Source organism: Panthera uncia (assembly GCF_023721935.1).
Source record: "Panthera uncia isolate 11264 chromosome D3 unlocalized genomic scaffold, Puncia_PCG_1.0 HiC_scaffold_8, whole genome shotgun sequence".
NCBI classification, from domain to species: Eukaryota; Metazoa; Chordata; class Mammalia; order Carnivora; family Felidae; genus Panthera; species Panthera uncia.
In genome coordinates, this window is record NW_026057586.1 from 46,911,269 (window position 1) to 46,936,888 (window position 25,620).

Below are 25,620 nucleotides of genomic sequence, written 5' to 3' on the forward strand. Positions count from 1 at the left end.
AAATTTAAGTGTACAACACAACATTATTTATCATAGTCAACAACTGGCTACTACTTAAGGGTAAATTTAGGGCTTTAGGGAAGAACAGACTGACCAGCCTCAGGGAATCTTCCAAAAGTTTTATTGCTTTAGGTGATTTTCTTTGTTTTTGGTAATGATAAAATAGAGGTTTCAATACTGCATTCACTGAACCTTGAAGGATATGTTGCCAATGCTAGATACCTAAATTTTGGCATGTATCCAAACCAAAATTAGGTCTAAGGAAATAAAGTAGTATTTCAAAGGGGATATTCTGTACCAAAATACAGAATCACTTTATTACTTTAGGATTCTTGGAAGTGAGATTAGTGGGTGAGAGCATATTAATGTTTGTGAGATGATTGATATATTGCTAATGCCTTTCTAAAAGATATATTTTATGTGCCAACTTTAACACATATACTTTATTGCATGTTACTACATGCATATAGTGAATCCTTGGTTAAAGAAATTAGAATGATTTCAGTTATTTAAAAGAAAAAAAGCTCTTAAAGAAAAAGCACTTTTGTTCAACCCACTTACAACTAGGCTTTAAGTAAACACACTTCCTGCCTCCTTCACTGTTGCCACCGTGGCCCAAGCCATCATTGTCTTTCCCACAGAGTATTGAAACATCCTTCTAACTGGCCCTCTGATTCCACTCTTCCCCTCTAGTCCCTGCCCCAGGGACCCTTCTAAAACAGGAGTGTACAATGTTCTTTGCTCAAAACATGTAGTAGATTCCAGGTCATCTCACTAAGAATGAAAGACCAGTTCCTTCTGATGACTCACAAACCTCTTCAGTCCTTTTTGACCTCTCTGTCCTCATGTCCTAGTACCGCAAACCTTTTCAGTTCTTTTTGACCTCTCTGTCCTCTCCTGGTTCTCCCTGCTTGCTCATCTTCCAGCCTCACTGGCCTTCTGGCCGTCCCTCAGAGAGGCTGGGCATACTCCTGCCTCCGGCCTGGGCTGTGCTGGCCCTCTGCCTGGAAGGCTTTTCTCTAGGATACTCACACATATCCTTACATGCCCAGGTCTTTGTGCATCTCTTTGGCTTTCTCTTGCTGCCTGCCTTGGTTTGCTCCCCCATGTCCATTCTCTGCCCTGCTCGGTGCCAGGGGCTGTTGATCACTACAGACTGCGTTACTGGAGTCTTCTCACCCTCAGGCTTCTGATTGGACTCAGCAAAAAGGAGACCCTGTCAGGAGATTGGTGGAGGGGACCAGAGAAGTCAGGCATTTTCCTCGCTCCCTCCAGCCAGGCTGTGGTGTAATAGCACTGCTCTGTTCCTGACTTGGCTGAAGGTCCCCCCTCTGACTCCAGCTCCTGCTGGGCTTAGGGACACTGGCCCATCCTTTCGCTTCTCCATTCCAGGGTGGCAACTGTCCTGCCTGGCAGTCTGTTAGTTCGTTCCCTTTGTGTGTAATCTTTTTTTTAAAAGAGTTTACAGGTGCCCTTTGAGTTTGCCAGGTCTCTCCTGCCAGGACTCTGAGACCTCATCCTGTCTAAACTTTCACCTGCCCTCAACACTTGATATTCCCCTACCTTGCTTTGTTTTTTCTTTGTCACTTATCAAGCTTGCTGTATATGCATTGTAGTTGATTGTCTGCCTTTCCTATTAGAATATAAACTCTATGAAGGCAGGAATTTTTTGTCTTTTATTTGCTGATAATCTACAGCAATTTAGTGCATGGCACATGGGCACTATACAGTTGATCCTTGAGTAATATGGGTTTGAACTGCATGAGTCCATTTATATATGGCTTTAAAATATATACATATATATATACATAGCATAGGTACTGTAAATAAAATTTCTATTCCTTATGATTTTCTTAATATTTTCTTTAGCTTACATCATTTTAAGAATACGGTATATAATACAGTGTATGATATATGTGTTAACTGAATGTTTATGTTATTCGTAAGGCTTCTGGTCAATAGTAGGCTATTAGTAATTAAGCTTCGGGGGAGTCAGAGATAATAAATGGATTTTCAACAGTGAGGGGGTCTATGCCCCAACTCCCATGTTGCTCAAGGGTTAGCTGTACATGTTTTGAGTGGATGAAATGAATCACCTACTTACCTAGCTTATACATTTATAACTTCTTTTGAACTTAGAAACAAGAACCAAATTTGTTTTGTCAAATTAGTATATAGATTGTACAAGTCAGCCCCAAACTGCCACATCTTGGCCTCTGAGTCAGCAGTGGATGCCTCTTGGCTGTCTCAAGTTCCCCTGGATCACAATTCTGATAGGATCTTCTTTCAGGACTAGTGTTTTCTATACCATCGGAAAATAATAATTATAGATATTTTAGATATGCTTGCTTTATTGGGCATTATATTTAACAATAAAACTAGTTCTTCAAGATCCAACTCAAGTCTCACCTCTTATCAGACTCCACTCGATCACTCCATCCCATAATGGTTATTCCTTCCTCTGAATATTTAACCTTTTTTAAAATCTATGCATAATTTGTTTGCTACCTATGTCTTATAACATCCCTCATATCTTTTTATTCTCATTTAATTCATGCTGTAACTCCTCTAACACATGATGTTTTAAACTATGTGTAGTCTCCATTGCAGCTAATACAGATTATACACAGACAGAATGGTTAGTAGTACTTGTTTAGTAAGTGATTGTGATCATGCTAGTAATCTTAATTTGAACAACAAAAAAATATATTTATATTCTCAGTGTGACCTCTCAGTTTTTTTCAAGTTACAGTTTTATGTAAACGTTTTTAGAATATAGTTGATTTTTATATGCAGGTATCTTTTTCTCCTTTTTTGAGGAGAGCATACGGATTTTGAGGCATTTATATAATTCCAATTAGGAGTGAAAGTCAGTTTTTAAAATGCCTCTTTGCATGTAGGTTAGATCATGTCTCTCAACGTACATAGATACATTGCTGTTTTTTCTTCATCATAAAAAAAAATATGTAAATCTTCATGAGAAGGATGGCACTTGAACTTGGCCTTGAACAAAAAAGGTTTAAGTGGAGAAACTTCTGAATATGAATAATTATTATTTCCAATTTTCGGGGAAGAAGAAACATCTTGAAGAAAGGTTTGGAGGCCGTAAAGGAGAAGAATATTTCTAGGAAAACAAATACTTTGAGAAAAATAGTATAGCTGAAACTGATTCAACTTATAGCGTATCTTAAGTGTCGGCTAAAGAGTGTGGATTTCTTTTATGTTAGGAGAATGATGGAGGTCATCTGTATTAGGTTTAGTTTGCTAGCATAATAAGAAACCAGTATTTCCCCCAATAGTTTTAAAACTTACCCAATTAAAAATTGTACAGTGTTAGGAAAATGACAGATTGTGAGCTTTTTATACATGTCTCTAAAGTTAAGCTTTTCACATGAGGTCTTCTAGCATCTTTCCTGAGTTCAAAAATACTTTTAGTACAAAAAGTTGACATTATTCCTCAAAATTAAGTGTCCAATTCTTATAATAGGCCAAATATGGTTACATACTGACCTTTTTACATATGTTCATTATGACTAAGTCTCCAAATATTAATTGGCTAAAACAGATTTATAGTGATTCACAGTTGGTAACTTTACTAGAAGCTTAGCAGTTTTCTTTCTTTTTATATAACAATATGCAAACATATCCTATGAAGCATGCCACTGTGAACCAACAGGCCTCTGACACACTGCCCTGGTGCTAAAGTATCCGTTCTTACACAGAGCTACTGTGCAAGTTAATGTTAATTTCAAAATCTTGCTTGAACACCAGACTGTCAGAGAAATGGAGATACCTTATGACTCTGTTTGGGACAAAAGAATCAAACACATTCTCAACAATGGATTCTTAAAAGTCAATATATATTTCTTGGAGTATCCTTTAAAAAGTTACAGAATCAGTTTCGTTTTAAATCTTGAAATTCAAAAAAAATTTATTTTGACATGTAGCGTTTTATGTTAATCAACAAGTATATAAAGTATTAAGTGTCTAAAACACAGAATTATAGATCATTATGTCATGGTATTTAATAAAAAGAAATACATCCATGAGTGACTGTGCTTCCATTCCCTTACCATTTTTGCCATGCAAGTGGAAAATTACTAGATTACCCAGTGCATTTATGGAAGGCAGAGGCTGTGCCTGATTTTTTTGTACATCCCCTCACGGTATTCAATCCACAGCTCTGTGAGACATCTGTTGAGGTACTATTTAAGTCATACAGCATCTGGCATATGGTATTCTTTTTTGCTATTTAGCAACTAAGTAAAGAAAAAATCTTCACAATGTGTATCAAAGATTCACAATGAAAAATAAAGCATGTGAAATCAAATTTATTTTAGGATATAGTAGTTTTCAATTGTTTGGGTGTTAAGAATAGCTAACACTAGGAAACTGTATTCCATAGTATGAAAAATACAATAAAATGTCATTTGGTATTTATATCCGGATATTAATGAAAGCTTGTTCATACCTTCATTTACTCTGACCTTTTCCTTTTTTTTTTTTTTTTTTTTTTTTTTAATATTTATTTATTTTGAGGGTGGGGTGGGGAGAGAGAGCAGGGAATGGGCAGGGAGAGAGCAGGATCCACACCATCAGCGCAGGAGTTGATCTCAAGAACCATGAGATCATGACCTGAGCTGAAATGAAGAGTCTGACACTCAACAGACTGAGCCACCCAGACCCCCTAACATTTAACTCTTGTTGCCCACTTTTGCCTTATGGGTTTTGAGAAATAATTTTTCTAAGAAAAGGACTTGTCTTTGCTAAAATAAGTCACATTCCTACAGAAATCTTGGAAAATTAAAGAATGAAGAATAGAATTTTATCACCTAGAAATAATGACTGTAATTTGTTATATGTTCTTGGTAGAATTTATTTTCCTTTCCACTCATTTGAAAATGTTTGTCTTTTGATGAGACCCACTTTATGGCCTGAAAATTATAGGTTGCCAGCTGTTGGATTTGATTGCTTTTGCTTATTGACCTTGGTTACCCTGTTTTAAGAACCCTGTGTTAAATTAATCAAGGTTATTTAAAATACAAAGGGTGGTATAGATTTGTCTTTCTCCTTTTATTTTTAGATGACAAGCTTTCTTAATGTTATTTGCTAGAAGGGATACGCTTAGAAGATCTTAATATATAATTAACACAAAGTCCAAAACTATTTCAATTAAGTACATTTCTCCAGCATTAATCTGAACAGAAAATGTCGTTTTATTTTTTAAGTAATGTGTGTGCATTTTGCAGCTTTCTCTTGCCAGCCTTTTGTTTTTTGTTTTGTTGTTGTTGTTTGTAATAGGTAAATGGATTAAGATTTTCCTTAGGGAACCTGGGATGATCGTAACATTACCATTTTTTTTTGTTCCCAACTTATATCCAAAAGATACTGGGCCCCCAGAGGGACACATTTGTGAGAGTGCAAAGACCTATCCATGCCAAACATTTATCCAATAAGCACTAGAGGAAGTTGAGTTAATGCTGCCTTTAGATATGTTAGCCATCATGTCAACTACAGTATTATTTTTATCTCTTTCTAGCACTTGGCTTTTGAATAAAACTACTTATCTAGCATAGAATATCATGAAAGGAAATGTTAACTGCTTTTCTTAAACATTATATTACTTATTCCTATAAACTTTGTTTTGTTTTGTTTTAGTCCTGACTCTTCAGGATATAGTCCTTCTTAGGACAAGGGTTCATCTTTTCTTTTACTGTACCAATTTATGTGCCCTGCATACAGTAGGTACTTAATGATGCTCAAGGAATATACTGTATGCTTTGTTTAAGGCAGCTAGAAGGAAAGATAAAGTTAGTCCATATAAAAATGTTTGTGGTCTTTCCTGGCTCAGTCAGTAGAACTTGGAACTCTTAATCTCAGGGTTGTGAGTTTGAGCCCCACATTGGGTATAGAGATTACTTTAAAAAAATAATATAAAATTTTTGTGGTCTTAAAAATCACACTAATTTTATTTATTTATTTTTATTTATAGACATGCTTCCATCATTTCTTCAGAAAGTTGAAGTTGTCTCTGAAGCTTCCAGAGAAACTTGTGTAGCTTTGAGTGATTGCCTTAATCTCTTCACTAAACAAGAAGGGGTAGGTAGTTGGAATTGAATTTTTCAGTAACTGTCTGGGTGTCACATACTCAATCATCCAATAAGTCATTGCTTTCAAATTGTCCAAAGGTAGGAGAAAATAGTCTTAACAAAGAAAGTGAAAGCTTTGTTTTTCGCTAAAATTTAAAACTCATTTATTCTTGATTAAGCAAGATGATTCTGAAGTAACTTAGGTTCATATCTAATTATATAGCTATATTTATCAACTATGTTTTAAAGTTCTACTCAGAGTTCTTGTGGCATTTCAACAAGAGGGTTGCGAAAATATTGTGGAAACCAGAGGTTTTATAAGAAAAATACACAGTATTTTTATTTAGAAAATAGTGCTGTCATACTAATCTGTGTGACCTGAGCTCAATGGGTGAAATAACTTGTATTCTTTTCCCCCTGTTTTCTCCCATTCAAAATTTGCCATTTTCCCAAATATTGGTAAGAGTGATATGTTTATCCATTAGTAATTCTTTTTCTGAATGCAAGCCAAGCAGCCATAGGCCTTCTTTTCCATTCTGTTAATATCTACATATATGGTCAATCTTCAACGTTTTAGTTTAAGACACTACATTTCTTATTCTTGTTACAATTTATTTGTACCTTTTAGTTAGAAACTACGTTTTGATAAAACAAGACAGATGAAAATGGTTTTGTATATTTCTCTCATATATATGAGATATGTATATGTAAAGATGTGACATTTTATTTTCTTGTGATTAGAACAGAAGCCTTGTGGGGGCACCTGGGTAGCTCAGTTGGTTAAGCATCTGACTTCGACTCAGGTCATGATCTCATGGTTTGTGAATTTGAGCCCTCATCCGGCTCTGTGCCAATAGCTCAGGGCCTGGAGCCTGTTTTGGATTCTGTGTCTCCCTCTCTCTCTCTGCCCCTCCCCCACTCATATGCGTGCGTGCGCTCTCTTTCAAAAATAAACATTAAAAAAATAACAGAAGACTTGTGAATTCATGTTAAAAAATTTTTAATGCCAATTTTGTTATGTACAACACAAATTTTGTATTTTATTTGGAGAAAAAATATGTAAATGATCTGAAATTCATTTAAAACAAACTTCCAGAAAGCCAATAGAATTTTATTAACTATCACAGGAAAACATAATTGTTCATTGAACTTTTTTTTAAGTTTGTTTATTTTGAAAGTGAGCACGTGTGTGAGAGAGCATGAGCGGGGGACGGGCAGAGAGAGAGGGAGAACGAGAGTGAGAATCTCAAGCAGGCATTCATGGGTTTGTAGGATCAAACCCATGAGCCATGAGACCATGATCTGGGCTGAAGTGAAGAGTCGAATGCTTAACAGACTGAGCCATCCAGCGGCCCCTGTTCATTAAGCATTTTAAATGGTTGATTCTTCCAATACTATTTGAAAACATCCCCTCAGCATTTCTATTTTTGGTGATGTCATATTCTAGCTTATTTAAATGAGGCATGATGTAGTGATCTGAATAAATCTGAATAGCATTGTAGAACATTTTTAAAATGAACAAATTATGGTGTCTAGGGATTCAGGTAATACTTAACACATCGTAAAACCAAATCTCATTAACATCTCTTCTGTGGCACCTGCTGGATGTGTCAATAACGTCTTTGTTTTAGAGATGTATAGTTTTAAGGTAAACGCTAAATTAGAAGTAATTTAATTTCTGGAGAAGACAACCTATGCTAATTTTTAAACTGCTTAAAAATACAGCTTCATGATTACTTCTCTGTGAAAATCTGGATGTGCAAGAGTAGATTAGCCTAAAGTTTAATTAGACTTTTAGACTTTTAAATTTGTCATGAGGATAAAATAACATAATGTAAGCAAAATGCTGAGCATAGTTCCTGACGCATAGTAAGCCCTGAGTACAAATCAGCAGTTATTATTGTAGGATGCTATCTGACACTCGTGACCCCTTTTCTCTGATGGCATTTTGGAGCTTTTGTGTCTTTAACTTTGGATTTAATTCATTTTGGGAGAAGGCGGTATTGTCTAAAGAAAATTTGAGTATTTGTGGAATGATTGTGTTCTTTCCATCCTTATTATTCAAGTGACAAAGAGCTACTTAAGTTCTTTGAACCTTGATATTTTCATCTTACAATAAGGGAGACCATATAGTAAGTCACTATTAGCAGCACTGGTCTGAAAGTCTTATGGGCCTTTTAAAAATCTGTCTTTTTCCTAACCAACTGTAGGCTAGTTTCTGTACAATGAAAATATGTGAATACCTCAGTATCAGGTGTGGGTATCAAATGTATATAGATGAATAATATGTATATAGAGCATATTAACACACTGTGTGACACACAGGACTCATTTAGGAAGTGGCACTTATTGCTTCAAACTTTTAAGGCATCTTTAAGTTTCTTTTTAATTAATGCTATGAGATATCAACTCTGAGGTTCTCAGTAGTATTTATGGATTTCCTTGTGAGAAATATGATTATAGACCATGAAAAGGCCCCCCAAATAATTAAAAGATAAATGACATCATCAAAGTTAGCTTTTCAAATGGCTAAGAACTAATATAAGAATTTAATAGTATAATGGAGGTCAGAGCAGAATAATTAGGTATAGTAATGCCTTATTTATCTGGAATTGTAAGTTACATTTCTGTATCTGGAAATTTTATTAAAAAGCTTTGAACTCACAGAGACCTGGGTCTAATCATGCTCCGCTATTTAATCTGTCTGCCTCAGTTTTCATATACAATTTCCTTTTTAAAGTGGTGACCAATCAAAAAAGAATGTTTTGAAAGGTAAATGTAATCATATTGGCAAAACCCCTTGTACAGTACCTGGCACATAATGGGGATCCAATCGATTGAAGTGATCCCAGTCTCCGCAGCAGCAAAACTTGTTTTTATTCTAGTCTCTTTGATGACAGTTATTCTAAATATTACCCATTTACATCTTATGCTAAATTTTTAGCACTTAATTTTATCTTTTCTGGGCTGTCCTTTTGTATGTTCATAATTACTCTGTATCTTAATGCAGAGATGCCTTCAGGGGATAATGTTTATAGGACTCTGTAATTTGACAAAATGGCCCAGTCCTGCTAATGCTCTTGTATTTAGTTTTGCTCTTTATGGGTTTTAAATTTTTTTCTCTTGAGTTTTAGATCAACTGTGTGCCTGTCTGTAACAGAATACTGATCCCTTCTGCCTTACTCTTTCTAATGTTCTGTTTATTAAAAAGAAAACCAGATGACCAAACTCGGTAAAATTATGTTCACAGTAAGAACAAGCTGGCTCTGTATGAGAAATTGAGGGGTTTATAATGAGAACAGTCCTTAATGCCTGGATTTGGGTCTTTCTATTTCTGTGGTATGTGAGTGTTCTTTGCTTATTTGGGGATGCTCTGATATGACCCAGATATTCAAGGTTTCTATACGACCTCTACATTAAATGAGGTGCATTATATACGCATATTTTACTTGTAAATAACACAACTTGTGTTTTTGGAAAAAACTGCAATATATAAAGTAAGCTGTAAAGTTTGAGTTTGATTTACTAAAGGGAAATTTATTAGGTGTTCTTGGGGTGATATTCTTGGGGGAGACATTGGAGAATGTGAATGCCACAACTGTCTTTAGCCTTGTTTGAGAGTTCTATTTAAAAGGGCACCTGGGGGGGGGGGGCGCCTGGGTGGCTCAGTCGGTTGAGTCTCCGACTTCAGCTCAGGTCACGATCTCACGGTCCGTGAGTTCAAGCCCCGCGTCAGGCTCTGTGCTGACAGCTCAGAGCCTGGAGCCTGTTTCAGATTCTGTGTCTCCCTCTCTCTCTGACCCTCCCCCGTTCATGCTCTGTCTCTTTCTGTCTCAAAAATAAATAAACGTTAAAAAAAAATTTTTTTTTTTTAATTTAAAAAATAAATAAAAAAAAATAAAGGGGCACCTGGGTGGCTCAGTCGGTTAAGCGTCCGACTTCGGCTCAGGTCGTGATCTCGCAGTCCGTGAGTTTGAGCCCCGTGTCAGGCTCTGTGCTGACAGCTCAAAGCCTGGAGCCTGTTTCAGATTCTGTGTCTCCCTCTCTCTGACCCTCCCCCGTTCATGCTCTGTCTCTCTCTGTCTCAAAAATAAATAAAGGTTAAAAAAAATTTTTTTTTTTTTTTTAAATAAAATGAATAAATAAAAGGGCACCTGGCTGGCTCAGTTGGTAGAACATGCAACTGTTAATCTCAGGGCCATGAGGTCAAGCCACATGTTAAATGTGGATCCTATGTGGGAAAAAAAAAATATCAAAAGGCTAGAAATTTGCTTCATGAGTTATTGTTTCTATAGTTTTCCTTACCCAGAGAGTGGTATCACAAGTGGCTAAAAGTCACACAGTGCTGTCATTGGTTCCCTTCTTGTTCTGTGTATTATGGAGCTCCCTTTGATATTAGTCAAACCAGGTTTTCCAAGGTAGGAACTTGCCTATTTAAAACTAGCATAAGCTCACTTAGAAAAATATTCTGTGCTTCCATGGTAAGTCTCCTGAGTTGACTGCTAAAGAGCTAGAATCCAGATGTATGATTGGGATAGTGATACTCAGTTTGTGGTGTAATGGAGAGATTTGGACCTTCTATTGGAACCAACTGGAAGGTATTACTACTTTGGACGAGATGCTGATAATCTTTGGAGAGAAACCATGCCCTCCTGTGGGCTTAGAGCTTTATAAAGTCGAGGTCGCCTCTTCATTAGTTTCCTGGACTGCTCAAAGTCCTTCAGACATTTCTTAATGTTTGTACTTTTCAGGCTTTCACCTCTCTGTCATGTCTTCACTTTCCTCCTCTCCCTCTGCTCTGAGCAAAATTCTTTGTTAAACATGAGGCAGCGGCTGTCTATGCTGTCAGTTCCCTGCCACTCCCTCCCCCAGTCTCTTTTTTCTTTCCTTTCCTTGGCATCTGTCTCCTTCCATCCTGCTTCAAAAACCGCTCCTCTCTTCTTTTGCATTCTCTACTCCCTTATAGCTGGTCTCCTTACACGCCTTTCCAATTCTATTTTAGAAAATGTGATACTTTGTTTCTACTTCTTTATTCTTCAACTAGCCCACTGGAACCATTCTTGCCATCTCCTTACTGCTAAGTCAGAGGATACCCTTAAATTACCTTGCTTGTCCTGTGATGGATCTGGCGTTCGACTGCTACTTGTTTTGGGGATTCTTCTCAGTGATTGCTGTGGTGCCTACCTCTTCTGTCTTCTCTTTCCTTTAGAGCAGCTTCTCCTCAGTTTTCTTCTGAAGCATCTTTTCGTCTGCCTGTGCCTTGAATGTTATTGTCCCCTGGTTTCTTTCAGTGGTCTTCTCACTTGGCATTCTCCGTGGATGATCTTAGCCATTCCTTCAAACAGAAATCCATGATGACTCCGATATCTCCACAGTAGATCTCTCCTAAGCTGAGCTATGAACCAGTATATCCAGCTGACTTTTAAACATTTACATATGATTCTATCACAGGCATTTCATGCCAGTGTGTCTAAAGCAGAATTACACCTATTCAGGACCCCAAGCCACAATCATGGAAGCTGTCCTGTGTTCATCCTTCTTCCTCCTCCTCCTCTCACCCCTTAAAGTCGGTTGTTTTTCCTTCCTATCTCTCAGTTGCCTGTCTCCCTGTACCCCCTCTCCCCCCACCCAACAGATTCCCTGTTGCCACTCTGTGGGGATAGAGTTCAAAGGATTGTGCTGTCAGATGACTGTGACCATTGCCTCATCCCAGGTTCCACCCTTCAAAACTGGCTTAGATATCCCTCCTGTTCTGAGAGTCCTTGCTGTTGGAGCACTTATCACATTGTATCATTATATATTTACTTGTCTGATTCTGTATTTACTAAAGAGCCCCTTAAGGAAGCAACTGTATCTTAGGAATTTTTGTAGCATCTGTGTCTAGCATAAGTACTTGGCATGTAGTAGACAGTTAATAAATATGTGAATGAATGCATAATGAAATGTACAAAGGCAAGAATACAAAGAGCAGACCAATTGGGATCTATATCTTGACCTTGAGAAAATTAAGATATGTTTGGAAATTCCATTTCCAAATCTGAAAATGAGAATACAAACGAGTTACTTTATGTGAAGCTCCTCAGTACAGTGCCTGACACAGTTTAGGTGCTCTGTAAATTGCCCTCTAAAACATTTTGTTGTCTTTGCTGCCTAGTACCACTTTTGTAAACTGAATTCTGATTTTTAGAGTCCAGGGAGGAAGATTGTGTAGCAGCTGCTTTTAGTGCCTAATGTGACATTTCACAATACCATTTAGTTTAGAATGGGGGGAAAAAGAAAAAAACAGACTTTTCAAAGACACTATGAAACCTCATTGACATAAATTCCAAATTTTCTAGTGTACTGTTGCATCATCTTTTACGCATTTTATATCTGTAGCACAGTTACAGCCACCACTGTTGGGACAGCGAACTTAAAGTCCCCCGTGATCTTGTTAAAGAAATAGTTTGGTTCAGTTATTACTCTGCTCCCTAAAGTTTGAGGACAGATTTATATTGTTTAAAACCGTTGGAACTGAAAGTTATGTGTATCCCACCCCCACCCGAGCCTCACAGAAATTTCCTTAGCCTGAACACCCCACTTGAGTGTATTATTTACGTGGTTTTACTGTCCTTGGGCGTCTTGGTCTACCCTTCAAGCCTAGCCGGAATAAGAAACCATCTAGGTTTCACATTAGTAGAATTAATACCATTGTTTTCCTCATTGCCCAAATGGTAGCCTAGAACGTGCATTAAAAAAATAAAGGACAAGAGGACTAGTGTTTGTTTTGGAATCGGAAACCCTCACTCTAAAGTGTAAGCCAGAGTAAGAGTCAGTTACCTTTGAGGTGCAAGAGTCCAAAGAGGATTCCTCTCTGCTTTTACCCAGGGGCGGGCTGGCCATTTAGAAGTTGTCAGGGCAGGCGTCGCCAGGAGAGGGCTTGAGCACACAGCCCGCTCTAGGACCTCGCAGGAGCCTCCGCGGGATGCACGCAGAGCACGAGTAGCAGTTTCCTTACTTCCTTCCCCGAGAATTGCGGGGCGCGCAGTCCGCCTGCTCGCTCGCAAGGGCTGTGTGCGGGCTCTCGCCGGCCGGGGCACGTCCCTACCTGCCCCTCCGCGGAGCGGGCCACGCGGGAGGGGGGCCTCGGGAGGAGGGACTGGACGACGACAGCGGCAGCGCGGAGCTGCCTGCCGCAGGCCGTTCCCCGCGCTGCTCGCACTCTCCCCGGCAAGCCCTGGAGGGGAGGGCGGCTCTGGCTCTGCGGCCGAAGGGCGCTGCACGGACCTCTGGCGGCCCGGCACCGGAGTCCTGGGCCGCTGGCGGGCGGGCCGCGCCTCTGCTTGACCTCGCTGGAGCCGGGGGCGGGCCGAGCAAAGGTGACTTAGAGAGACCTTGCGGTGCCGCCCTGGGCTGGGCTGGAGGGGAGGCGGAGGGACAGGCCGGCGCATTTGTGCTGGAGCTGGCCGAGGAGTGAAGGGTGGAGCGCGCTGCCGGGGATCCCCAGATCCGGCCCAGGTGGGTGAGTGTGTGCGCCCGCCGGGGGCTTTGCTAGGTCAGCCTCGGGGCGACAGAGGACACCAGGGGAGGAAGGGGGGAGGGCGGCCAGACGAGATCTAGGGATGTGAGTAGATCCAAGAATAGTTGGACGCCTGTGCGGGGAGCGGAGTGCAGCAGCGGGCGAGTGGGGAGGGGTGCGCGAAGCAGGGAGACCCTGATGTCCCTGCCTGGCCAGGGTCTTCCTGCCGGCTCCGGGTGTGCGTCGGGTTCCCACAGGAAGAGCCGCTGGGGGGAAAGCCTGTGGACAGATTTTTTTTTTTTTTTCTCCCAGCTAAATATTGGTAGTAGGTCAAGTGGGGCCCGAGTGGGAGGAGTAAGGCAGTGAAAGACATTATTGTCCTAAATAACCTTCCAAGTTAGTGATTTTTTGCATGTCTCTGCCCTGGCTGACATTGAGATGAACTTACCATCCGCTGTTTGGAGGCCGCTAAAATTCCAAGGAAACACTTGAGTGGATTAAAGAGAAAAGGAGAAATTATACTGGGGCTGGGGAGCGGGAAGGGAGGTAGCTTTTAACTTTGTTTTGATTAAGGATTTTTGATTACTCATAGGCTTTCTTTGTAGCCTAAACCAGTGGAGAATCACGTTCCCCAGCATTCAGAGCATGTGGCTAGTTGTTTTGTGTTTTCTGTTGTGCTGGTTTTTTCTGGGATTTGGAGGGAGGCTAGTAAGAAAGGGAAGATACCAGGGAAGAGCTTAGTCCAGCTTTTGAGAGTTATTAAAGGTATTAAAAGTTTCTTAATTTTAATTAGATTCAAAGACAGACTGAAGGCATTTTGTTTTAGAGACATAGGGTAACTTAGGAATCTTTTTCAAAAGAGAAAAATGCTTGAAATGCGTGTTGGTGGAGGAATGTGTAGGCTAGAATATGGGGATCTAAGTATAAAAAAAAATTTTTTTTTTCTGTTTGAGGACACACCAAAGTTCATCTCTGGTCCAAATCATGTTTGATTTCAGCAGTGAAGTTGATGACTTTGGTAAATTAGCTCAATTTTGATTGAGTAGATATTTAATCTGAGCATGATGACCAGAGAGCTATTTCAGCCTTTGTCCCAGTACTACTTTTACTAGACTGGGATCTTAAAAGCATTTGTGTCACTGTGACTATGATTGCCAGACTCTAGTCTCCCCTCTTTAGAAACTCTTTAAAGGCTCATTTTAGGGAATTTCATTGAGGCCGAAAGTGACCCACATAATCTCTCTACCCTCAGTTGTACACCTTGCAGAATGAGGGAAATGAAAAAAGGTGTTAGATTTTCCATATTTAAAAGCAGATGCACATACTACAGGGTAGTATATAAATACAGTCAAGCACATTTAGAATACTGTATGTAAAATAATTGATTAAAATAGTTATGTAATACCATGTCTTCAGCTTTATGTACAGTTTATGACATTTACCATTTATATTCTACGAAGCTTTTATAAACTTATTAGTATTCAGACATACGATTGTGTTTATCAGCTCTGTGAGGATTATAAGAATTTTTAATTCCAAGCAGAAATTTAGATTTTTTACTTGGTCCACATTATTCAGCATTATTCCTAAATGTTTAGCTTCTGTGTATAATCAGGAAATAGATTTCAAATTAATTTTGGAAGCAACTAGAACAGAAGTTAAATAAATAGGAAGTTTATGTAAAATGAAGCAGGTTTTCATTTTGATAATTTGCAAAGTATTTGAACAAAAATACATAAGGTTTTAATTAAGCAGTATGAGGCTGGGGGCGGGGGGGGGGGTGGGCGCGGGGAGAGTGTATATGTGTGATTAGCCTTGTCATGCTTGGTATGACCCAGGATCTTTTCCTGGTAAGTTTTTGTATCACAAGGATACCAAGTCTGTAACCTGCATGCAATTGTATTTGTCTTGAATTCCTGCTAGAGAGTGCAGTACCAGATTATATTCTGTCTAATGAATTTTGAATGAGTTACAGGCAGATACAATTTTCCTCTCATTTTAACTTAAGAGTAGTAAGGATATAACCCCCATACATTTTTATAATGGTCCACCATTGATTTGATATCTATTACTTTATGTAATTTTTTGTCCTTAATTCAGTAAGTATTTACACAGTGTTTACCTTGTCAGATAACTTGCTAAACCAGTCAAAGCTAGATGAATAGAAGCAGGGTCTTCTTGAAAGGTTTTATTAAATATGCCTAAAGAGTTTGAATATTATCTTGGGAGTTAGAATCACTGAAAGATTTTGAAGAGGGGAGAGATTTAATCAGATTTGCTCCTTACAGGAAGGATTAGAGGAAGGCCTGAAAACAGGGTGACCAGGTGCAGGAATTCAAGAGAGAGATAATCAGAGTCTGAACTAAGTTGGTGACTACTGAAAAGGAAAGCAAGGTACAAAGCCAAGAGAGACTCAAAAATAACCTAATAGGAGCTGATAATAGTTGAATATGTGGAATGGAGGAGAAGATGGAATCCTAGACAGTTCGCAGGCTTATGGCGAATAAATTACTGAAGGAGGGAATAAAGGGAGTAGGTGGAGGGTGAGTTCACCTTTGGACATGGTGACGTCCAAGAAGGGCATCCTTACTCATTCAATAAAAATTTGTGAATCGTTAGTATTGGAAGTCACCTGAATAAACATGGAGCTTGAGGCTGAAGGAGTAAATAATGTCACCTCGGAGACATCCAGCTTGAAAGATTTGAAATCAAAGGATTGAATACTTATATTAAAAGACAAAAAGGGAAAAAAGGAGCCAGTGGAGAACACTCAGCAAAATCAGCCAGAGAGGCAGGAAAAGTCCAGAACAAGGGAGGCCAATGGGACAGCTGGGTCAACGAGTTGAGGTAACAACTGATAGGGGAAGTTCTAGAAGCATGGCATAGGAAGAAGGTGTATTGCAATGAGCTGCAGAGTAAATGGGAAGCAAGAAAGTAGAAATAATGAAGACAGACTGATTTTCTGTAGACAATCATAATTGTAGAATAATTATACAGTTTTGTTCCTTTCTTTCAATTCTTAAATCTCATTTATTTTTCATGTTCCTAATGTACTGGAGAGGGCCTTCAGGACAATACTGGATGGAAGCTGAGATGGTGGGAAATGGTGTTCATCCCTGATTTTTAAAAAGGGGCATATTTCTAATAATTCACTACTAAGAGTGATATTTAATAAATACCATTTCTCAGATTATTGAAGTTCTTTTTAATTCTTGTTGAGGTTTTTTAATCATGAAAGGGTATTGGATTTTATCAGATTCTTTTCTGCATTTAATAAGAGCATCATAAGGTTTTTCTTTATTAAGGTGGCAAATTATATTTTTTCAAATTAATGTTTTTAGACTTTTTCTGATGATATGCCACCTTTGTGTAATTGGAATAAACCTAATTTGGTCATTATGTATTATCTTTAACATTCTCCTCGATTTGGTTTCTTTTGGATTTTAGTATCTGTTTATGAATGAGGTTGGTTGGTAATTTTTTTTTCTTTTTCTTTCTTTTTTTTTTTTTTTTTTGGTTCTGTCCTCATCAGGGCTTGGTATCCAGGTTATTATACTGGCTTCATAAAATGAGTTAGGGAGTATTCTCTATTTTGCTGTTCCCTGAAAGAGTTTATATGTAATTGAAGTGGTCTGTTCCCTCTTATAAAGCTATTTTTGTGGGATTTTTAAACTAGTAATTAGACATATTTAATGGCTATAGGACTATTTTAGTTTTCTTTTTCTTTTGGGGTCAATTTTGACAAGTTCTCTATTTCTAGGAATTTATCCTTTCCATTTAAGTGTTAAAATTTATTGTTATAAGGTTTTTCATAATAGTCTTACTATTTTTTTTAACTTATTTTGAATCTGTAATTAAATATTTTTTCCTAATGTTTTCCATTTTTTTCCCTAATATTCATTTGGATATTTCCAATTAATATCTTTTTAATATCAGTCTCATTAAGGCTTTGTTTATTTGATTATTTTTCAAAGAACTCTCTTTAGCTTGTTATTTGTTGCCATCTTTTTTGTTTAAAATTAATTTTTATAGTTCTCTATCACTTTTTTTTGAGTTTATTTCCCTAGGTTCTATACATTTGTTATCCTCTGTCTCTTGGAAGGACATATTTTGTTCAAAATTTGTTCTTTTCCAGATTTCAAGTTGTAGGTTTCATAATTGTAGTATTTTGTAACTTAATGAATATATTTCTGCTGGTTTTTATCCATTACTTTATTTTATAGACTTAATCATGTATTTCCTGAGACTTCATCTTTCTAGACTAAGAACTGCTAATATGTGTAGAGTGCTGCCCTTCTAATACTTAAAACACATAATACTTTTGCAAAGGTTTTAACTACTTCCAATTTTTTTTTCTCTTACCTCACTCTTCTTGTTGTCATTGGTTGGTATTTCTGTTTCCTTTACCGACTTGCTTCTCATCTTCTTCCTCTTTCCTTCACCCTGACAACTTCTTTTCTACCTCTTGACAGTCTGCATGGTGGAGGAATGATCATCATTCCCTTGTCTTCACCTGTTTCTCACTGTCTTTCCAATTTTCTACCTGCTCCTCTCCCCACCCCCATCCTTGGAGGATTTTCCATTGTCCGTTCTACATATGCCATCTTGTTCTTTCCTTCTCTGCAGAAACTTGGCTCCAGCACCAAAGAGGAAAAAGCAGATAACCTGTGTCTAATTTTCTTTGGATGCTCACAGGTTCACCCTTATTTACTGCATAATCTTTGTTACTCCTCACTCAGTCCATCCAACTGATGACAACAAAGTCAGGGAGACTTTGGGCAAGGCCCAAGAAGAAAGCACAGATGGGACAATATGGACTTGCTCTTATTTGGAGTCCTGAGCTGCAGGCTCCAGTATTAGTGACCGTGGTCTTGCCATGTGACTCTGGGCGGCTCATTCTTAGGTCTCCTATTCCTCTCATGTAACACAGAATTATTAAAACAGACGCCTTCTCTCTACTTCAGGAGTTGCTGTGAGACTCAAATGATGAAAGGCTAAACCCAACGGTTTTATAAGAGACAGTCTTCCCATGCTTTATTTTCAGAAAAATGCCTTGAAAGGATTTCATGCTCAATTCAGGAACAGAGAAGTGGTTTGTGGCTTGGGGTGTTGGATCAAAGAAACCCTGATGGGAAGCCGTAGGTGTCACAGGAATGACAGGAAGCAAGGAAGTTGTGCTCAGTGGTTGAGATTCAGGGGAGGCATCTGTCCTCTGGTAGATGGGGACTAGAGACATGGACATGTCATTACACCTGGTGGCTGGAAACTATCCTGTAGCTGCATCATTACCTATTTATTATTTGCTACACTTAGGATACTGCCTTTTTGAGTTTACTTGAGAAATCAACCTTTACTTACAGTGCTTATATGAGGGAGATTTTGTTGTTTCACATTCTAAACAACTGAATTAAAAATTAAGTTTGTGAATATAGTTCTCCTTAGTAAAATTTCTTGTGATAGAAAGGACTTAATTGTGAATATTTTCCTCATTTATTTTTGTTATGCTAGTTTGTGTTATGGATTAGTTGCTTAAAATCCCAAGGTCGTAGAATCACTCTTAGACTGTAAAGCATCTAGTCTGGTGATCCTCAAAAGATTTCCCTGGGGCATAGGGCAAATGCAACCACCTTTCTGTCCACTAAGGCACCTTCACAAAACACAGTTCCAAATGGTTGATACAATGATCTGTTAACTTTTGACAGGTGAGGAAAGGAAGGCCTGCAGAGAGGAACAGCCACTTTCCCAAGTCTATGTAGAGAGGTGGGGGCCACGTTCAGAGCTAAACCCAGTATTCAGCCTCCAAATTTAGTGCTGAAAGAACAACCCCACTGTATCACACTCAGCTTCAGTTAGAAAATTTATCCATTAGAGAAGATAGTCTATCTTGTTTCAAAGCTTATGTGGCCATCTATTAGCTAATTTCTTAGTTTGACAAAAGGATACCAACTTTAGAAACAAACAAATGGCCAAGAATATTGCAGTGTCTTCAGAGTTTGCACAGAATACCTGTATTCCAGCCTCGCCACAGAAAATGCTGTCCCTCTTTTTGTGAAAATATTGCTTGATAGAGGTCACATTTTTAGAAGATAACAGAATTCATCCCTTTCTCTAGATAGTCTAATTTTAGGATAAATATATCAGAATACTGCATCCTGGGATGTATTTTCTTGATTTCCTGAAAAATAGCCCTTGCTAAGCTGTAAGTTAGAATTATATCCTCAATTTCTGTTGAGGGGCATTTCAAAAGAAAAAAAAATTTTTTTAAATGTTTGTCCATTTTTGGGAGACACAGAGCATGAGTGGGGTAGGAGCAGAGAGAGAGAGAGGGAGACAGGATGGGAAGTAAGCTCTCGGGTCTGAGCTGTTAGCACAGAGCCATACGGAGGGCTCAGACTCACAAACCATGAGATTATGACATGAGCCGAAGTTGGACACTGAACCGACTGAGCCACCCAGGCGCCCCTGAAAAAAAAGATTAGCTTTAATGAAATTATTATTCTGCCCTTGAATACTCTCATTCCCCTATACATTACCCTGAAAAAGAAATTAGAGCTAAGGGCAAAGAGGGAGTTTGTTTTCCCTAAAGAATTGATATGTATTTTTTCCTTGTGGACAATTAAAAGGGCATAATTGTATTTCTCTTTCTGTTTTGGCCTTACGAGAATTCAGAGCCAGATTTGTGGCTTGTCCATAGTATCTTGGTGGGCTCCATCACTCTTTTTTTTTCTTTTTAATTTTTTAATGTTTATTTTTGAGAGAGAGAGAGAGAGACAGACAGACAGACACACACACACACACACAGGATGTGAGCAGGGGAGGAGCAGAGAGAGAGGGAGACACCGAATCTAAAGCAGGTTCCAGGCTCTGAGCTGTGTCAGCACAGAGCCCGATGCTGGGCTCAAACTCACGAACTGGGAGATCGTGACCTGAGCCAAAGTTGATTGCTTAACCGACTGAGCCACCTAGGCACCCCTGTGGGCTCCATCACTCCTAATACCGTCAGAAATTCGGTATTTTCATAGCCTCCCAGGTTGGAAATCCCTGGATTACAACATTCTCTTGTGAATTATGAATGTGGTTGAATGTGGTTATGCCTCAGAGTGCATTCATGTATGATGATTGTATTTTAGGTTTTTTTCTGCAAGCAGTAAATACTAAGTAAATAGTTACAATGTTAGAAATAGATTTGTACTTTATACTATGGTTTTATTTTATGTCAACAATATATGCACTTGGGTATTGACTTGGTAATAGATAATTTCAAGTACCCAAGTTAAAATATATGGCAAATGTTACAATTGGAGCCTTTTCTTATGATTTTTATTTGTGGTAAAATACAACGAGCATAGAGTTTATTCTCTTTACTATTTATAAGTGCATAGTTCAGTCACATTAGGTACATTCACGTGTTGTGCAGCCACTACCACCATCCATCTCCAGAACTCTTTGCATCTCTTAGTTTCATCTAAACTGAAACTCTAAACCCGTTAAACAATAATTCCCCATTCCCTTCTTCCCCCAGCCCTTGGCAGCTGCCATTCTACCTGCTGTCTCCCTGAATTGGACGACTTTAGGAACCTCCTATAAGTAGAATCACTCAGTATCTGTCCTTTTGTGCCTGGTTTATCTCACTCAGCATAATGCCTTCAGGGTTCATCCATGTTGTAGCAGGTGTCAGAAATTTCTTCCTCTTTAAGGCTGAATAGTATTCCGTTGTAAGCATACACACATTTTCCTTAGTCGTTCATCCATCGATGTTACATTTGTGTTGATTCCACCTTTTGTCTGTGTGAACGAACAGTGCTGCTGTGAACATGAGCGTACAAATATCTTAGTATAAGTATATTTTTCTATATCCTGTCCAACACTTGTTATTTTCTCTTGCCATTGTTTTGTTATGGTAGCCATCCTAATGGGTGTGAAATGTGGAAAAACATTTTTTAGTAAGTAGAGTTAATCACTTTTTTATCCAAATGTCAACCTCAGGGTTGACAGACGGTCTCTTCTTACATTGCCCCATACTAGCCGTGCAAGGCCATGATTTTCCTTTATTTTCAAAACCAGAAGTTGCCCTGTTGAAGTGTAGTGGAGGGCACATAGCCCCAAGTCTCCCTGGTTTGCTCTTTTCCCTCCTTTCCCTTACTGAAAATGCAGCTGCACAAAGCATGGGTAATTCTCAGGGTTTCCATGGATTTAAGACTAGGTGTAGGTCTAAATATCCATATTCTACCTTTATTTTCATTATCTTTCTGTATTCTAGATACCAGATGTTGCCTTGCTGTTGTATTTTGAAGGGTCATTGCTTAATTGAGAAGAATTTTATCTTGTCTACCGAGTTAGCATAGGAAGATGGAAAGATATATTTGAATCACCACAGATATAAAATATGAAACCAGGAAATTGATATACTTGAGAAAAGTCAAGCCTATCTTCATTTGTACATGGGAACTAATAAAATATCAAAGCTAGAAAGTAATTAACCTGGGCATTAGAATTGAACAGGGAATTTAACATATTCTGTAATGAAATTATTTGATCTTTAGCCATATTTAGGAGCACAAACTTTCTGTAAATCTTGAAGTCAAAGTAAAATTTTAAAAACTAGGGAGAAAATTGAGGAAAATGTAACCACAAAGCCATCAAAAGGATCTTAGAGGTCCTCGAATTTTCCTCCATTTGCAAGAATCCTCTCTTTAGCTAGATAGTCATTTTATGTGCTTGTGAGACTGCCATCAATGGATATACAGGCAGTGTACTCCAATACTTCCAGGCTTGGAGCCCGAGTCCCACAGACCTGGGTTTGAATACCAGCTCTGTCACTTAATAGTTGGCTGATCTCAGGCAGGTCACGTAATCTCAATAAGCTTGAGTTTCTTCATCGTTAATAATACCTACCTCACAGGATTGTGGGAGGATTATATGAAATAGTATGCCAGGTATTTATCATAACGCCTGACATATGGTAAACATACCTAGATGTTGGCTCCTCCTCTTCCTGCTGATACTACTATTATACGGGAGTTTTTTCCTTATGACCACCCATTCCCCTGTGGTAAAGCTAAAAGTAAAAGAAGGTTCAACCTTACATTAAGGTGAAACTTTTTCCATTTCTCTTTTAATTCATGTCTGTGCTCTGCAACATCACAAAAACTTAATGTTTCCTCTCCTGGGACAATACCTCAGCTATTTGGAGCAACTAGTAAATTCTACAAACATCCACAGGTTCCTTCAACTGTTACTATAATGTCTGGCTTTCCAGATCGTTTTCTTACTCTGCAATGATCTCTCTCAGGTTTTTTCTAAAAATACGTCCTCCAGAAGTGAAGCCAGTGTTCCACATGAAGTTTGAGTGCAGAGCATGGCACTTCGCATTGGCTTTCCATTCTGCTGGAGGAAGAGTCTTGATTGCTCTGGTGTCCCGCAAAGTCCCATGGGAAGGGCCCTGCTCCCCTACCTCATGGCCTCTCATGTGCTTCACTCCACAACCCCAGCTTTGTTCTGAGGACAGTGGCTTCCTTCTGTCCCACAGACTGGGAGCCTTTTCCCCCTCAGAATGTTCACTCTTCCCTTTCCTGGAACACACTTCTCCCAGGTCCTTGCCTGGTTCTCTCCCTCAGCTTTGTCAGCCTTTAACTCAGTGGCACCTGATCACTGAGTTCTCTGGCCATCGTGTCTCCCAGGACTGGCTTCCCCCTTCCCAGCTTTATTTTTGCTTTCAATGTTTTCCACCATCTAACAGACATTTCTAGCTGTTTCCTCCCAGTAGACTATAAGTTCTCTGAGTGCAGGGAGTTTGGTCTATATTGTTCGTTGCTGATCCTCTGAAGCTTGGCATGCCTGGCATGGTGTAGGTGGTGATGAGTATTTATTGCATGAGAAGCATAATGACTCCCCTTTGATTAGTAGTTGTATCATAATGGGTGACGGCCATTAAGGAGGGCCCTTGTGGGGTGAGCACTGGCTGTTGTAGGTAAGTGATGAATCACTGGCTTCTACTCCTGACACCAACACCACACTATATGTTAACTCATTTGAATCTAAATTCAGTAAAAAAGAAGTTGTATTGTACTGGGCTTGGAAGGGCCATGTGGGCACCTGTTCACAGTCATGGGTCAATTTTTAAAAATTTTGAAGACAAAAATAATTTAAGTGCTGCACACTCAAAGAAGGGAAAATAAGCCACATTCACTGTTTTAAGACTCTAAGGATTTTCACATTACTTTGGTTGTTCAATCAATATTTTATTTTACATACGGTTTTATGTGTGCAGAAGATTTTTTCTATAAAATCCAATATAGGTTTTTAAAATAAGAATACTTGTCCTTTAACTGTATCTTTTTTTTTTTTTTTTAAGTTTATTTACTTATTTTGAGAGAGAGTGCACGCAGGGGAGGGGCAGAGAGAGAGAGGGAGAGACAGAATCCCAAGCAGGCTCTCAGCGCAGAACCTGACACAGGGCTTCAGCTCACAAACCGTGAGATCATGACCTGAGCCAAGACCAAGAGTTGGACGCTTAACCGACTGAGCCACCCAGATGCCCCTCTTTAACTATATCTTAACAGAGCTCTCCAAGTAGTGAGCTTCAGATGAATAATCCTTTCCACTTAGAAGGGGCAGACCCTTCTAAGGGTCTAAACCAGGTGGCTGATCTCTTCTGTTTGCCATACAAAGATTGTATTCTGTTTGTGCCATGACTTGCAAAACTTGGGAAGCACTGCTTTAATTAAAATGCTTTCTTCAGATGGAATTAGAACCTACTGAATTGTGATCCTGGCATATTTTAGTCTCCCCCCCCCCCCCAACAGGTTAAGAACTGCAAAACACTTGTTTAAACAATGAAATATCAAAATTCTGTAATAACAAAGTTAAAGTTACTGTCTTTCTGGACTTAACACTGTTCCCACATAGACCGAACTGAAGGCATTAGAAAAGTAAGAGTTGGAAATCAGGGTATAGCTGTCTAGTGGAATGGGCATCAGGAACAGAAAAAAAGCTGCTTACGCTTGCAACAACATGAGTGATTCTGAAAAACATTGTACTTAGTGAAAGAAGCCAAACACAAAAGAGTGTGTCGTACATGACTCCATTTATTTGAAATCAAGAACAGACAAACCTAAAGAAAGCATAGTTATGGAGATGAGAGCGGTGGTTGTGGGGGGTGGGGAGAACAGCAGGAGAGTGACAGTAAAGGAGCACAGGAGAATTTGGGGCAGAGGGTGGGAGTTAGAAATATTCTGTATCTTTGTAATGGTGCTGGTGACATGGGGTATAGATTTGTGAACATTCATTGAACTATACTCTTAAAATGGACTTTATTGTATGCAAATTTTAAAAATTCATTTAAAAAATGAGATTTGGTAGGTGTTACTTCTGCTATGTATAACTTTTTGTAGTTATTTTCATCAGAACTACCAACTACAGAATCTTTGAATAACTTTTGAAAATCAGATTTGTTTAGATTACCATAAAACTTCCCTGCTTTTAAAAATGATTGTTTATACCTCTGGTGGCACATCTTGAAAAAAGAAATTTATTTCAAGGACACATAAAATATATAAATCTGTGGTGAGTGGTTATATAAGAGTAAGCTATTTTTAGGTAGAAGCTTTGCAACCATAATGAGACAAGAATGTGCTTAACAGAGTCTCAGTTGGGGTTTTCATTCTGGATGCCTCCGGAAGCCCTGTGTTCTGCACTGTTTGAGAGTACCTTGCAAACATTTTGTGTTTAATGCAAAGCCAGTGTTTGCAAATTTGATGCAAACATCAGTTCTTGAGTAGACCTATCTAAAGGTATTTTTCTAATTGTGAAGTTATGAGAGATATGGAAGATATGCAGTAGTGTACAGAAAGCTATCTTCTGTTGACGATGGAGAGAAATATAAAAACCAGAACCCAGCAACCACTGGTGGGGTTTTGGTGGGTCTTAGTTTAGGGGTATTGGCGAACACACAAATGCAGTATACATGACTATTTAATACTGACGTTTTCAGTAGCATCAGTGAATATTTTTCTTTTACAGACATACTCTTTG

General features: G+C 38.7%; 1 protein-coding gene and 1 long non-coding RNA gene across 6 annotated transcripts in view; one reads left to right on the forward strand and one right to left on the reverse strand.

Moving 5' to 3' along the window:
• LOC125914387 (uncharacterized) overlaps positions 1-11,594 on the reverse strand; it is a 36,565-nt gene extending 24,971 nt beyond the window's left edge. Inside the window, exon 1 of the long non-coding RNA XR_007455288.1 lies at positions 11,194-11,594. This is a non-coding gene — a long non-coding RNA (uncharacterized LOC125914387). The remainder of the gene's footprint in view (positions 1-11,193) is intronic.
• OSBPL1A (oxysterol binding protein like 1A) overlaps positions 1-25,620 on the forward strand; it is a 243,777-nt gene that overhangs the window by 99,299 nt on the left and 118,858 nt on the right. For 2 of the 5 annotated variants that reach the window (XM_049619605.1, XM_049619607.1), the window contains one exon: positions 5,993-6,099. The exons of 1 other annotated variant lie outside the window; for it this stretch is intronic. In XM_049619605.1, the coding sequence (XP_049475562.1) occupies positions 5,993-6,099 (107 nt within the window). 2 more of the 5 variants (XM_049619609.1, XM_049619612.1) reach the window with 2 other exon arrangements.